This window comes from Ambystoma mexicanum, chromosome 11 (assembly GCF_040938575.1).
Source record: "Ambystoma mexicanum isolate Mex_15411 chromosome 11, UKY_AmexF1_1, whole genome shotgun sequence".
NCBI lineage: Eukaryota > Metazoa > Chordata > Amphibia > Caudata > Ambystomatidae > Ambystoma > Ambystoma mexicanum.
The window spans coordinates 1372210993-1372227334 of record NC_090934.1 but is presented as its reverse complement, the minus strand read 5'-3'; the positions used below and the strand labels follow the sequence as shown (position 1 = coordinate 1372227334).

At 45.5% G+C, this 16342-nt stretch overlaps 1 protein-coding gene across 2 annotated transcripts in view; it reads right to left on the bottom strand.

Moving 5' to 3' along the window:
- TRPM7 (transient receptor potential cation channel subfamily M member 7) overlaps nucleotides 1–16342 on the bottom strand; it is a 2599208-nt gene that overhangs the window by 476880 nt on the left and 2105986 nt on the right. For both annotated transcript variants that reach the window (XM_069624956.1, XM_069624955.1), the window contains exon 27: nucleotides 14943–15022. In XM_069624956.1, the coding sequence (XP_069481057.1) occupies nucleotides 14943–15022 (80 nt within the window). The remainder of the gene's footprint in view (nucleotides 1–14942; nucleotides 15023–16342) is intronic.

Below are 16342 nucleotides of genomic sequence, written 5' to 3'. Positions count from 1 at the left end.
ATTGGAAACATAACACACACTTGGGGTCGACGGCACAGGTACATATAAAGAGATAACCACAAATGATGCATTGTCTAAAACAATCAAGGAAAATATAAATATGCAGATTTGATCGACTTATTTCTCCGATTCCTTTACATCTGCATCATCAAAATGGGATGTTGTGATTTTAGTGGAAGCTCCGTCGTCTCCCTGAAACACAGCACTTGCGTTAATAGGGAAGAAAGTATAGCAAATGGAATCACGTTATATGATCACGCATGATGGAGCTGTCAGTATCCATACCTCGTGCTGCTGAAGAATATCTATGGATGTTGCAAATGTAGTGCGAACTTCCGAAAGCTGTTGTGCCGATTCGTATATGCATGGTCCCGCTTCCACTTCCCCTGGAATTACTTGAATGTCAGGCTCCGCATCAAGTGCAGGGGTTGACGCTCCATCAACTGCCTGAAACATAGTACTTGCATTAGTGAGGATTACAATAGTGAAAACATAACACACACCTGGGGTCGACAGCACAGGTACATATCAACGGCTAACCACGAATGAAACATTGTGTAGAACAATCAAACGACAAGAATTCCAGCTCTGATGATGACGCTCGATGGAGCCGTCAGTATCCATACCTCCTGCTGGTGAAGAACATCTAGAAATGTTATAGATGTGGCGGACGCTTCAGCATCTCCCTGAAAGACAGTACTTGCATTAGTATGGATAACACTAATTATAACTGAAAACAAACACCAGTGGACGATAACTAAGGTGTATATCAATTGGAAAGCACTAACCAAACATTCGGTAAAATAATTACACAATAGAATAAAACTATTACTTGACATGCATAAAACAAGTCTGTAGCGGATTAGCCTAGTAAGATTACCTGATACGCGCTAGAAGTGGTTGATAACTGCGACCAGGTCAAGGATGTAGAATGTTCTTGCTTCAGATTCAAGGGATAGTCAAGAAGTTGTAAAGGTAAATTAATGATTGATAATGAAATGCCAATATTAAAAATAGCCATGTAAGGTGACAGAATACTTGAAAAATGCTCAATACAGCACAGTTCCCTGTTCCCATATATATACATTTTGTTTGTGGGTTATGGAATCAAAAAAGAATATATTGATAAATGTCATTATTCAAAAAGCTATACACTCATATCAATATCGAAATTATTACAAGGGATAGAACAACTACAATATCAATTAATCCATTCGGCTACCTACACACTACCGCAAGGCCTAAAGCTAAATCCGGACACTTGACTCACCGGTGGCGGAATGTGGACGAATAGAGTGAGAATAGCGTTTTCGATCAAATTTCCGTGTCGTTCGCCGTTTATTCTTCTTTGTTAACCAAGATGTTGTGTACATGTCCAAGGAAAAGTGCCGGCTGCAGATGCGGTATCGATCACCCCTCTTGTCCTGTAAGACTTGTTGGACTCTATTTTCCAGCTCATCCAGTGGATATCCGCAATGTCTGACCCAATCTCTTATTCGATCAACAGTTTTCGGGAATACATGCACTGTAGTGCCTTCAGATTTCGCATGGGTCTTCGAAGGGCAACCGCTAATCGAACAGGCAGGCATTGTTGATAAATCTGAAAAGTAAATATCGACATTATTATACAATATTCATGAATAAAGATTTGATACAAAAGTAAATGAATCAGACAATGATCAATGCAAGGTTTGTTTTGGTCGCAGGAACTATACCAGTTCATTATGTGCGGCTAAGTATTTGCATAAGTTGCAGAAATGTATAAATGATGTGACTAAAATCTGAACATGTGACTCGTCCCTTGGATGTTCTGTCTTGCACGAGAAGGAAACATGCTTACATTATAGACTGGACCCCCGAAGGATGCAATTCGATGACAATAGACAAAGATGAAAATAAATAGATCTATTGATAGCATAGCAATGGAAACTCAAGTCAATAGCAATGAGACCAATGAACATAGCACTATTGTGTACTCTACTCGCAAATAGATAGAAATTTAAAAATCTGCGAAATATGACTAGGATACATGGCCTTACCTTGACCAACAAACAGTTGGATTCAGCAAGCAGAGCAGTATGTTGCAGGAGAATAGGTGGGTGGCCACAGGTAGCACACTGATGGGTTTGCTCTAAGCGGTCACAGAAGTTCACGGATAGCACGACAACGAGCAGATTAGCGTAGATCTCAGTGGTTGCCAGGTCGCACGTTCAGGAGTTGACTTGCAAAGCACAAAGATGTTCTCATGAGACATATCAAGTGGTTTATAAAGTATTAGAAACAGGGTTGTGTTTGTGAATGAATGACGTATGTATGTCGTGGTATTAGGGGGGCGGCCTGCTTCAAGGGGAGGCCTGGCTGGAGACACGGGGTCTGAGGAGACCATGTGGCGGACGCTTCAGCATCTCCCTGAAAGACAGTAATTGCATTAGTATGGATAACACTAATTATAACTGAAAACAAACACCAGTGGACGATAACTAAGGTGTATATCAATTGGAAAGCACTAACCAAACATTCGGTAAAATAATTACACAATAGAATAAAACTATTACTTGACATGCATAAAACAAGTCTGTAGCGGATTAGCGTAGTAAGATTACCTGATACGCACTAGAAGTGGTTGATAACTGCGACCAGGTCAAGGATGTAGAATGTTCTTGCTTCAGATTCAAGGGATAGTCAAGAAGTTGTAAAGGTAAATTAATGATTGATAATGAAATGCCAATATTAAAAATAGCCATGTAAGGTGACAGAATACTTGAAAAATGCTCAATACAGCACAGTTCCCTGTTCCCATATATATACATTTTGTTTGTGGGTTATGAAATCAAAAAAGAATATATTGATAAATGTCATTATTCAAAAAGCTATACACTCATATCAATATCGAAATTATTACAAGGGATAGAACAACTACAATATCAATTAATCCATTCGGCTACCTACACACTACCGCAAGGCCTAAAGCTAAATCCGGACACTTGACTCACCGGTGGCGGAATGTGGACGAATATAGTGAGAATAGCGTTTTCGATCAAATTTCTGTGTCGTTCGCTGTTTATTCTTCTTTGTTACCCAAGATGTTGTGTACATATCCAAGGAAAAGTGCCGGCTGCAGATGCGGTATCAATCACCCCTCTTGTCCTGTAAGACTTGTTGGACTCTATTTTCCAGCTCATCCAGTGGATATCCGCAATGTCTGACCCATTCTCTTATTCGATCAACAGTTTTCGGGAATACATGCACTGTAGTGCCTTCAGATTTCGCATGGGTCTTCGAAGGGCAACCGCTAATGGAACAGGCAGGCATTGTTGATAAATCTGAAAAGTAAATATCGACATTATTATACAATATTCATGAATAAAGATTTGATACAAAAGTAAATGAATCATACAATGATCAATGCAAGGTTTGTTTTGGTCGCAGGAACTATACCAGTTCATTATGTGCGGCTAAGTATTTGCATAAGTTGCAGAAATGTATAAATGATGTGACTAAAATCTGAACATGTGACTCGTCCCCACGATGTTGCAGCACAGCGGGAGAAAATCCCCTGTACTGACCGCAGTCACTCGGGAACATTTCTCTAATGGCACGAACGGCACAGGCGGGTATCACTCTTCGAACGCGGTGTCCAAGCCTCCCGTGGAGCCACCATGTAAAGGAACGATAGGCCACCAGCCTGTACCACCAGTGAAAAGGAATGAAACAAACTGTTTTTAAATGACCAAGATAAGTTTAATAAACATTTGTTGTCAATGACAATTCTTGTAACTAATGGCATTCTGCACGGACAAATGCTATCTAGACAATGCACACTATTGAACGACTTTCATGCGTTACTATGATATGAATATATAATTTTGGATATAGTAGAAGAACATGAAATAGGAGTGGCATGACACGCAGAGTATACTTACTCGTTACTCGGATTACGAGGACGAACAGTTGCGCGAAGTTCGTGCATAAGCACCATCATTATTCTCAACACGGCCCGTGTGAGGCAGGCTGCCCTGAAGTCTGGCAGCTCGGTGATGCATTGTGGTCGTGGCTCGCCTTCCGAAATGTAGGCCAGGCATCCCGAGTTTTCTCTGCAGCAGCAGTTATCCTCCTCGGTTGGCATTAGCTCGCATTGCTTGTGCACCAGGTGGAGACGCCGTCCATGCGACTAGGCCCAGGCTCTTCATCTGTTGATTCGTCCTGCCAACTGCCGTCCGAATCCCCATCGTTTTCGCGTGCTTCCCTTTCCAGTAGTTCCTCCTCGGTATACTCAGGCTCGTACATGTAGGGCATTATTGTAGCCATTGTGTGGTAAACAGAGTAAAATAATTTACCGAGATGGTACAGGTGTTCACACGGGCTACAAGCGGCGAAGGTAGCTGACCAGAGCACAGAAACGAGTCACAAAATACTCTAAGTAACACAGAGAGAGGAATGGAATCGAAAATCTGCTGCTGTGTGTTGTGAAACGGTCTGTTTATACTTATTGAGGAAAGAGGCGTCCTGCCATTTCCATGGCGACACGTCATTAGCTGAAGCGCAGCGAATGTTGACACAAGACGTGCTTTGGCGTTGGGAAATGGGCGGTACGAGTCTGCTGATGACAGGCTCAGGGGCGGGGGAATTGATTTAGTGCCGCAGAAGCAGGTCAGCCAGGGCGATGCAGCAAGTGATAGGATTATCACAAAATGGCGGCTCCCTGGTGCCTGTTTTCGCGTGCATTTAATGGACGAAAACTCGGGTAAGGTCCATAGGAAAGTTTTCTAAAATCGAGCCACTTAGACTTAAAAAAACATGGCTGACCCGTAGGGACAATAAACATTTTTACTAGACCATGCCTTTAAGTTAACACATTATGAAACTCGCATATTAATTTGCCTACTAAGGGCTTGATTCACAGAAGCTTTTTAAAATGGTGCAATCCCATAGGAAAACGCTTTGTGAATCAGGCCCTACGTATTTTGAGTAGGCAAATGTCATGTTCAGCACCTCCTACTTTAGCATTGCAGAAATTACCCTATATGTGGAGAGCAACATAGCAGTATCATTTACTTGGCCTGAGTTAACGGATATGGACTATGCAAGGTATTGATCATGTACAGTATTAGGGCAACTAATATTCAGATAGCTTGAATGCTTTTTACACAATCTGCTTCCTTTCCAAGTTTTCATACGTTCATGGGGCATAGACCTTCACAGATTATATGTTAACTCGTTGCTATGAAAAAATGGTTCCACTGAGAACTTGTATAATCCTACCTAACAATTTAAAGGTGGGGTACATTGCAAACAATCTTGCATGCACTTCATAATAATTGTGCATATAAAGATTCATAACATTTCCTTACACTGCCCATAATATTATGGTGACGCTTTAAATGTGTTTTACTTGCAAAGTATTGTTGGCATGCAAATAACCCAGTTTGTGTTTTACTGCTACAATCCCTCGCTTTTTACAGAGCCCTGTCAACTAGTATTGGAGGCTAGCACAGGAGTCGGTGAGGGGTACAGGTGGAAGGTGTGGCGTGGTGGAGCAAGGAGTCTGACAAAGGGTTGGTATGTTTCAACAACACTTTATTTTAGAACTAAAGAAAAGAACCTACTTCTCCCTATTTCTAAAGGGTTATCCCTACCTAAACAAATATCAACTCTTGTGCTCGTCGTCAGGATGTTTGTACAAATGAAAAGTGTCCATCCTCTGTCCAAACATCTACTCTAACCCTATCACCAATCTACAAAAGAACAGCATCCAAGTGAAACTAACACCAGGAGAATGATTCCCTTTGCCTGGTGAACTGGCTCAGGCTTTATCTCTCTTTCTACAATTCTGTGCTCTATCTTCTGACTCAACAACGAAAGTCCGGTCAGGATAATGTCTCCCTTCTCCTAACCCACTTTGCCCAGCATTGAGGGCTGTCTTCTTCCCAAGGGCTTCTGAAAGCTTGCTTTAAAATTCCAGCAATTCTTCCCTGTCTGATGACATTATGAAAATTACCTCCAGACAGCTCTTGTTTTCTAATACCCTCTTCTAACCTGGTTGGATTATCATTGTGACGAGGGAGATTACTCCCAAGGCTTTCTTGACTCTTGGTTCTCTGGGTATCACTACTGTGATGAAGGAGATTATTCCAAAGGCTTTCTTGAGTTTTGAGCTGCCCCAAACCCGTATCGGGTCTCCTGCTGTTCCTGTTAACTGTAATGTGTCAGGACTGCATTGCTGGCTCTTCCTGGGGCAATGGGCTTACTTGCGTTGCTTCAGCACTTCGTGCTTCCTTCACTCTCCCTGCATCGTCCTTGCAGCTCTGGCTAGACTTGGGCCACACGGCTCTGGTGCAATTTCAGAACAATATGGATCACCTCCATGAGGTCACTGAGGTCACCTCGCTGCTGGCTTCTCCTTCCAATGGTCAGGGGCTTGGCTTCCTCTGGAGAGCTTCGTCAAACATCCTTAAATGTCCCTGCCAGCAGGGATCAGCGTTTGTACAGTTTTGTGTTCCCAGATTTGAACTTCCCCGGCCGGGCAAGCTTCACGCCAGCTGCTCTCTCTGTCACGCAGCCCTTTCTTGCTCTTTTTTTCCTGTAGCTGGGTCCTCCACGGCATAAAGTCACTGTTGTTGAACCAATCTTTATTCCTCCTTGGTGCCAACTCTTTTCAGTACCATGGTTAGGAAGCCTGGTATTACATGGCAGCTTTCTTTGGTTCTTCTTTGTCTGGGTTTTTAATTTTGCAGATCAAAGACTGATGAGACATTGCCATAACAGACAGTAGTGTTAACAGGGATTTCTAACAGGGACTTGGTCCCAAGGGAAAAGGGGTTAGGGAGTTCCGTCACAGGAACAGGAGTCCCTATTCCCAGGAGGGGAGCCCCGCACTGTGAAGTCCCGGTTTCTGCCACCCGTAGGGGGGACTACTGGGTAGTGGCCTCACCTCCCTAGCCTCCCAGGGAAGGAATGAGGAGAAGTGACGAGATCCTGTGAATCGTCACAAAGGGCACATGAGAACACACCTTTGGGGTGAGAAACAAATCAGCAACTTGCAAAAACCAAATCCAACGTTTTTACAGTACAGTGAAGGAAATGCGTTTGGTTCCTAAAGGATATGAAATTCTAATAACAGTTTAGGAAACTGCACCTTCTGTTTCTTTTTATGCTCAGCTGCTGAGGGCTTTTTAATATATTCATGTGTTTGTGTTTATTGCCTCTAGCATTCGCCTGCATCTTGTTCAGCTGAAAAAGAGGGGTCCTAGTTAAAGAAGAAGGCACTCAATCTGTTGTTCCTGTGAGCATTGTTGCTACTGACTTAAACAGTAAAACGTGCATTAATTACCGTAATAGCATTTCTGATGATTCTATCTGCTTAGATTCACATGCTATGCATATAGTCCGACATCCAGTGGTAACCGCAGAGTATTGCATCTTTTCTTTCGGGGACTGAAAGGGGACGTCGGCATAGGCGTGTTTGTAACACTATCCCTATCGTGACGTGTAGTGTACCCAAAATCCCTCACGCGCCGAGGTCTCGACGATTGTATTTGTTCTGCCATGAGGGAGCCCAAGGCTATTGTGAGTGAGTACATGAAGCAGAGAGAAGTAGTAAGACATCTATGATCCTTCCACCCCAAGCGGAGAGGTAGGGAGGGCGCCTGTGAATCTAAGCAGATACAATCATCAGAAATGCTATTACGGTAAGTAATGCATGTCTTCTGATGCTTGTTAATCTGCTTAGAATCACATGCTGTGCATAGACTAGTGAGCAGTACCCAGAGTTGGAGGTGGGTTGTGAGAAGGAACAGTAGAGAAAAGATGTCTTAGTACTGCTTGTCCCACCTGAGAATCAGACCTAGAATGAGTGTCTAGGTAATAGTGTTTTGTAAAGGTGTGTACAGAACTCCAGGTTGCCGCTTTGCAAATGGACTCGAGGGGAACATTTGCAATGAATGCTATGGATGCCCCAGTGCCTCGAGTAGAGTGTGCTCTAGGCTTGAAGGGCAGTTCTCTCTTAGCAAGAGTGTAACATAGTGTGATGCATTTGACAATCCACCTTGAGATAGTGGACTTAGAGACAGGATTTCCTTCTCCATCAGCTGCCACTGAAACAAAAAATTGGTTCGTTTTCCTCAGTGATTTAGTTCTTTCCAGGTAGAACATGACTGCCCTGCGCACATCTAGTGAGTGTAGGCTTCTTTCGGCCATGCTAGTGGGATTTGGAACTTCAATATGAATTTAGGCGCAAATCTGGGGTGCTTGCGCAGAACTAGCTTATCCCTGTGGACTGTAACAAAGGGGTCTAGAACAGAAAGTGCCTGTAGTTCGCTAACCCTTCCGATAGAAGTGATAGCCACTAGGAAGGCCGTCTTATAAGTCAGGTCTTTTATGCTTTATGCATAGGCTCAAAGGGAGCTCCCATGAGCCTGGTCAAAACCACATTTAGGTCCCACCCAGGAGCTGGGTGAGAAATGGGAGGATACATCCTTTTAACCCCTTCCTTAAAGTATCTTCCACCATGACACCTTTTGTTGTGATGTGGTGTAGGCTGACAATGCAGCCAGGTGAATCTCTAGGGAATTGAAGACCAACCCAGTGTCCAACAGATGGGTTAGGTACAGCACAATGTGTGTGGGTGAGCAATCAATGGGACTGACACCCTTGGAATTACACCAAAGGACAAAACGTTTCCATTTGCTGCCATAGCAATAACGTGTGTTCGGTTTCCTAGATTCCCTGAGTATGTCCATGCACCTCTGAGGGAGCTGTAAGTGTCCAAACTCTATGACCTCAGGAGCCAAGCTGCTAAGTTCAGAGTTTGTGGGCATGGGTGTAGGGTCTCCCCCCTGTCCTGAGACAACATGTTGTACGGGCAGAGTAGTTTCACTGGTGGGGAGAGGGACATTTCCATCAGGTGAGCGAACCAGGGTTGGCGGGCCCACATGGGGGCCACCAGTATCATGGTAACTGGTTCCTGGTGCATCCTGTGCACTATCATATTGAGAAGGAGAGTCGGGGGGGGGGGGAAGCGTAGACAAATTTCCCTGACCATGTTATCCAGAGACCGTTCCCCTTGGAGCGGTTTTGGGGGTATCTGGAGGCGTAGTCTTGACATTGGGTGTTCTACTGAGTTGCGAACAAGTCGATCTCTGGGAAGCTCCATTCTGCGAAGACGTTGGATACAACGTCTTCGTGCAGACGCCATTCGTATTCTTCGGGAAGAGGAACATCTCTGCTGAGTACGTCTGCCAGAAGATTGAGTTCCCCGGGAACATGTTGGGACAACACAAACATCTTGTGTTTGAGAGCCCATATCCAAATGTTTTGGGACAGCTTGGATAGCCCTGGAGAGTGAGTGCCCCCCTGTTTGTTCAGGTAATACATTGCTGTAGTGCTGTCTGTTAGAATCAGCACTGTTTTCCGTTGCAGTTTAACCTGAAAGGCCTTCAATGCCTTGAACACCGCTAATAGTTTCAGTAAATTTATATAGTTGGATGCTACCTGAGGGGACCACACTCCATGTGCTGTCTAGTGAAGCAGGTGAGCCCCCCACCCCGTGAAATGTTCGTCTGTCATGAGAGTGGCTTCCACTGCAGGGGTGGTGAAGGTCTTCCCCTTCAAGAGGTTTTCTCTTGACCACCACTGCAGAGAGAGAACGAGGGCTGGCGAGACAACTACCAGATCTTCCCATTGTCCGCTGGCCTGACACCACTGACTGTTGAGCCACTCTTGCATGGGACGCACGCGCATCCGCGTGTGGGGAACCAAGTATATGCACAACGCCATCATTCCTAGCAAGCGCATGGCTTTGCGCACCGTCACCTCCCGACTGGCTACATATTGAGGAATCTGAAAAAGCATGTTCTGAACCATTTCATTGGAGGAGAAGATGAGCCGTCTTTCGTCCGAATTAGAGCTCCCAGAAATTGTTTTGTTTGACTGGGGACTAGACTGGATTTCTTTTTGTTGTTTGAGAAACCCAGACTGAAAAGAAGATCTACTGTTTTTTGGGTGTTCAAAAGACATGTGTTGTAAGAGTCCCCTGTGATGAGCCAGTCGTCTAGGAAAGGGTAAACTGGGGCGGATAGTCTGTGCAGGTGTGCTGCAGCAACTGCCAGGACTTTGGTAAACACCCTTGGCGCCGAGGCGCTGCCGAAGGGGGGTACCTTGAATTGGTAATGTCTGTCCTCTATCATGAACCTTATATATTTCCTGTGCGCTGGCAACATTGAAATATGAAAGTATGCATCTTTCATGTCCAATGTTGCCGTGTAGTCCCCTTGTTTCAGCAGTGGGATCACTTCCTGAAGTGTTACCATGCAAAGCTTTTGGGGTTTTATGAACTTGTTCGCTGGGCGCAGGTCTAGAACAGGGTGCATGGTGAGGTCCTTTTTGGGTACAAGGAAGTACACTGAATAAATACCCTTGTTTACCTGAAGAATAGGGACGGCTTCTATGGCGTCCTTTCCCAGCAGTGCTTCCACCTCTTGCTTCAGGATCTCTAGATGGTCCGGTGAAAGGCGCAGTGAGCATGGCGGTCTGAACTGTGGAGGTCGGGCAAATTCCACGCAGTACCCGTGGGCGACCAACTTTAAGACCCACTGGTCTGAAGTTATCCCCTCCCATGCTGTGGGGAAAGATGTTACTCGCCCCCCGACCTGGGTGACATGGGAGGGGACCTGGATCTGGTGGTCATTTTTTACCAGAGGCTGCGGCTCCTCTGGGATTGGGGCCTCTACCTCTGCCTTTGCCGCGTTGCTGACCCCTAGAAGGGTAGTAAGCAGGGCTTCCTGTAGTTTGTCCTGTGTTGAAACTACCCGTGCCATAGTTGTTTTGACCTGCACGGGACTGCCCTCGAAAGGACCGCCAAGAGTTGTTATCTCTCTGATGTCTCAAGAGTCTCATGCTCCTTCTTGGCTGTTTCCAAGGCCTCCTCAACCGCTTTCCCGAAGAGGTTAGCTTCTCCATTCGGCTTATTGATGAGACGTGCTTGCGTTTCAGGTTTAAACCCAGAAGTACGCAGCCACGCATGTCTTTTTAGTAGCGTCCATTGGGCAAGAGACCTACCTGCTGTTTCAGCCGTGTGCAGGGTGTTTTTGATCATATTCTGGTTTACTTGTCTTCCCTCGACTACGATAGCGAGAAGCTTGGATTTGATGGGTTCTGGAACCTCTTGGACGCCTTCATGGAGCAGGTTCCACTGAGCGTCAGCATAGCTTGCCAATAGCGTGGTATTATTTGCTATCCACGTAGTGTATGCGGCCGTCGAGGTGATTCGTTTGCCTAGGGCATACAGTTTCTTGGATTCCTTGTCCGGAGGTGCCTCCCCTGTGGCAAGGGGTACCCCTGCCCTTTTTCGGGTAGTAGTTACTACCAACGAGTCGGGGATGGCATGCCCTTTAATGTATAGTGGGTCGGAAGGAGGCGGCGGAAACAATTTTTTGACTCTCAGGTTCACTGCTCGGGTTTGAGCTGGTGACATCAAGGAAGGGGCTTGATGGAGTTAAGGAGGGGAATGGCCTGGCTAGATGGAGGTTTTTCCTTAGGGATATTTTCTACAAAATCCTGCTCAGGCACTGCCTCTTGAGTTGAGATCTGCAAATGTTCAGCTGCCTTTTTTAACATCGATTTGAAGGCCATTTGGTCATCTACAGGCGAGGCCTGAGGAGCCGAGTGGACGGAGGGGATTCTAAACACAATACATCTGTGTCCTTAACTTGAAGTGGAAGTGTCCATCGGTCTGTAGCCTCCTGTTGGGTTTCTTCCCAATTGTCTGTGGTATCCTGCTGTCCTTCATAAGCTTGTAGAAATTAAGCTGCTTCTTCTTCAGTGTAAATGTCCCTATAGGTGTCCAAATGGACAATGTCTTCAGGTTGGACTGGGACAGTGGGCTGCTCCTCTTGATAGTGAGAAGAAAATTGAGGGATAGGCTCTCCACGAGACCTTTTCGGGGATGGATGGTCAGAAAGACTGATAATTATTTCCAGCCGGTCCACACACCCCTCGAATTTCTCTGTAGTCCATTTAGAGGACCCAGACGGACCTACGCGAGGAAAAGCATTGTCTTCCACCCTACAACGTCGAAAAGATTGTCCTAGGGTGTCTGAAAGAGGCTCTTGGCTATCCTCATAAGTTTCGTGAGAATCGGGGCCTAAATCCGCATCTGAAATTTTTTCCGCGGTTTGCCCCATGCTTTTAGGCGGAACCGGGGTAAGACCCACCGCCGCCGTAATCCTCTCAATGCTGTCTTCGATAACCGTAGAATCGGCGTGGGATAATTGTTCCGATGGTCTATCGGTGGGTATTGTACCTTCCGCGGCATTAGAGGGCCTAGCGGTCGGTTTTTCGACTAGAGGCCTAGTTGTAGCTTTCGGGCCTACCGCGGCCTTCGGGACCGTTGGATTTCCGCGCTTCGACATGTGAAGTTTTTGGAGTAGGGCTTTTACTTGATTTATATTGCCCAGTCGCAAGACGCTGTTGTGGATGCGGGGAAGGCTTTGGATATGTGCGATCCGAGGAACCTGTTGAAAGTTTCAGTGGCCCTGCTGGCGCTTTCACCTTTTTCGACAAGGACGTCGAAACTGGTGTAGGGGTTGTATGCTTAGTGTGATGCATTTGTACGCCCCTGTCGCTGGGTTTTTTCCCTGCAGCGAGACCAGAGTCAGGCCTTAAAGGGTCGGGGACAGGAGTGGCGGGCCTAGAAGTGTCCGCCTCGAGGTCTATCACATTTGCAACGGATGTTTGGTCATCTGAGGTGCCCCCGTCACTCGCAGCGGGTGTGGCGGTAGGTGAAAGGGATTACACTCGCGACATACCGTACGCGGCCCACCGCTTTACACGGCGCTCCTTAAGGGTCTTGGGCCGAGGAGTTTGCAAGCCGCACACCGCTTTTCGTCATGCCCTAAGGGGAGACAGGCGTTGCACGTTCTTTGTTCGTCCTTCCAAGGATATCTAACCCTACACTTAGAGCAGAACCCAAAGGGAAAGATGACCAGACCAAAAGAGTAAAGAGGGGAAAGGAGGAAAGACATACCTAAAATATGGCCACCCCGACCCCACTCTCCCCACTGTAAAGGTCAGACAGAGGGCCCGACTACGTGGAAAGTCCAGCCTCTGATTCTTAAACCGACATCCACCGCCGTAGACGAATCCCCCGAAGTATTCGTCGAAGGTGTACTTGTGACCAAAGTGACTTAACGGGGAATAACCGACAAGTCGGTAGAAGATAAACACAGTCTCTTCTGACAGAGCTCCACTATAGGGAGACCAGTTATCTGGGTGGAAAAAGACAATCGGAGGGACCTCAGCGCGTGAGGGTTTTTGGGTACACTACACGTCACGATAGGAACAGTGTTACAAACACGCCTATGCCGACGTCCCCTTTCGGTCCCCGAAAGACAAGATGCAATACTCCGCGGTTACCACTGGATGTCAGACTATATGCACAGCATGTGATTCTAAGCAGATTAACAAGCATCAGAAATATATGTCATGATTTTCTTCAACAGGGCTCTGGAAGAAACCTCAGTAAGGCTCTTGTTGAATTTTATCCAGGCCGTGGTGAGCAAGGGTGAGCAAAACAATTATGCTGTATTATGTGCCCTGTCAGTTCACCTATGTCAGGGTTACAAGCAAGGCTCAAATACGATTTTACTCCTTACTTTGAATCAAGTGACTTTTCATGGAGTAAGAAAGTAATTGGCTTTACAAATAGGGATATGTCATGCTTATTAAAATATGTTCTTTCACCTTAAAGTTCAACTTGAGATTATGCAAGAATATCTGAATTCCTACCGATGCCATTGCTCTACTGGTCACAGATTCAAAAAAATAGTAGTGGGGCCTTATGTGTAGAAGCAGAGGGGTAATCTCCTATATGTTCATGCATTCCCATTTTTGTTGGGCATGTTTTCCTGTTTTTAAAGAGTAAAAATGAATGGGGTATATGCCTCTTAGCTGTAAGGCTTGTTTTGAGTAAATGTTGCCACGACTCTCAGAGGACTCTCAGAGGACAACATAATTTGGATACTAAGCAGAGGCCCATGAATTGTGATCATATTCTGTGGTGGAGTTATTCCGATGCAACTATCGCCCTTACACAAATTATGAGACATGTTCTTCCGGGCCTTGAATTTCTTAATTGAAGCGGCCCATGAAGACCTAAATGTATGTTTTCTGACACATTACTTTTAGTTGCCATTATTCCATTTGCTAAAATTGTATCCTAGCTGAATTCTTTGACAGCCGCATCATTGATAAGCAATATTTGTTTTTTGTAATTTTTCCCAATTGCATTAAACACTTTCTGCATTGTCTGTGAGGAGTGTTGACAAATGATTAGTCACAACTAAACCTATTGTTTATCTTCAGCATATAAAGCTTTTGTGCATACATGTTTTTTTCTCTGCACAGGAGTACTTTTGGTAGGTACTATGGCTTGTCTGTAAGTCTGAACTGGTTGATGAGCTCTCCTTATAATTGCATGTTAAAGATTTGAATTGCAATGGTTGGGAAGCTGGTTGGGTTGGCCAGGCCCACCCAAAATCTGTAAATGCCCACTCAGTAACGCTGTGTGGGCATTTACAAATGTTGAAGTTACTGAGGTGGGCCCAGCTACTTTAGCATCAGGCACCACTTATTAAGACAATCCTAGCTACGCCTATGAGTTGCGCACATGGAAGATGATGTGCGCACATAAGCTAACCATTTCCGCACTTGAGGAAAAATAATTAGAGGAAACATTGACTACCACCCTTTTTATGTTTCATTTTCTTCTGTAACAGAAATTTCCAGTGGTAATGCTTTTACCACCGGAGTTAATGCAATTATCCCCAGTGGTAAATTAATCCAGCAATAATTTTAGCACAAATAGTAATCTGTTTTCAGTTTCTATAATGGGCGGTATTGTACTTATGGCAGTAAATAAAACCTACAGAAAGATGCTCAGATTTTACCTTGATGTTGGTTTCTTCTGTCGCCTTATCTTTCTCTGTTGCCTCTTTAACTCTCTGCAACTCCATGCTGTCTCTGTGACCTGTGGTAGGTGGTAGAAATACATTGTGAAATTCAAATCCAACAGACTATGTCAATTAAAGGGGAGTAGTTATTTGGTTGCTTCGGCTCCTTTTTGAAAATTGTCTCGGATTGTCACTCTTACAGTGATTAGGCTTTGATCAATAATGTATTCGGAAAGCATAAACAAACTGATTTGTAGTTGCTCGTCCACTCAATACTGATGTTCTGTGTCACATTTTTTGGACTTCATTCTTCCCCCGTCCCCCTGCTTGCTACCATGTCATTCTCTTCTCTGAATACAGTTCTCTTCCCCTTCTCCAATGTCAGCCCCACCCATCTCTCCACTCGGTCATCCAGCCAGGCTCTTGATTCGCTAGCCCGGGAAACCCACCTGTGTGGGCAAAGCACGGCTGGCATCTGCAAATGACTTTTTGAAAATCAAGTTTATTATCATTTTGTAACACATCAAATCATCAATATTCAACTGCGTTTCACAAACCATTTGGCTCATATCAGTGTTTGTAATTTCCCCACTCTTCTCCCTCCCACCACCACCCCATGCATAGTATAAAATGGTAAAAAAACAAAGAAGAACAACTACCACAGTCGCAGCCGCCTCCCCCTCTCCAGACCTCTGGGCCTTTGCCAGCATTTCAATGCCCGTATTTAGTAAAGAAGGGGAGCCACTCGCCCTTTATGTTTGTGCGGGTCTCATCGAGCAGGTGTGTGAGGTAATCCATGTCATATTTCCCGCACTTTCTGCACCCATTCTTGTTCCGAGGGAGCGCCCCCCCCCTTTCCTGTGCAGAGCCATGCAGCTTTGTGCTGCCACCAGCAGGGTGCGCACCATATGGCTCTCCACCCGTTTCCTCCTCTTCCACCTCCACCACAAACTGCATTAAACTCAGCCATCGCCCTTGTTGTATCCCATGCAGGTCCTTAAGCCAAGACAGCACTTCGGTCCAGCATCTTTGTATGAGGGAGCACCCCCACCACATGTGGTAATAGTCAGCCTGTGGCTGTCTACATCACCAGCATCTAGAATCTACCCATGCACATATCATAGCAAGCCTTGTTGTTGGGTATTGCCATCAATGTATTATCTTGTAGGCCTGCAATCGGAATTGCAAGGACTGCATGGATTTCCTAGCCCCCATGCAAATGGCCACCCACTTCTGATCGGAGATGGCTATTCCTACGTCCCAGGCCCACTTCTCCTTTGCCGGTGTACCCTCAGCGAGATCCGCCCCGCCTCAATTCAGCATATAACCTCGATATTCGCCCCTTGGTGCCACTGTTCCGCAGCAGGATCCCCTTGAAGGGGGTTAGGTCCCTACTG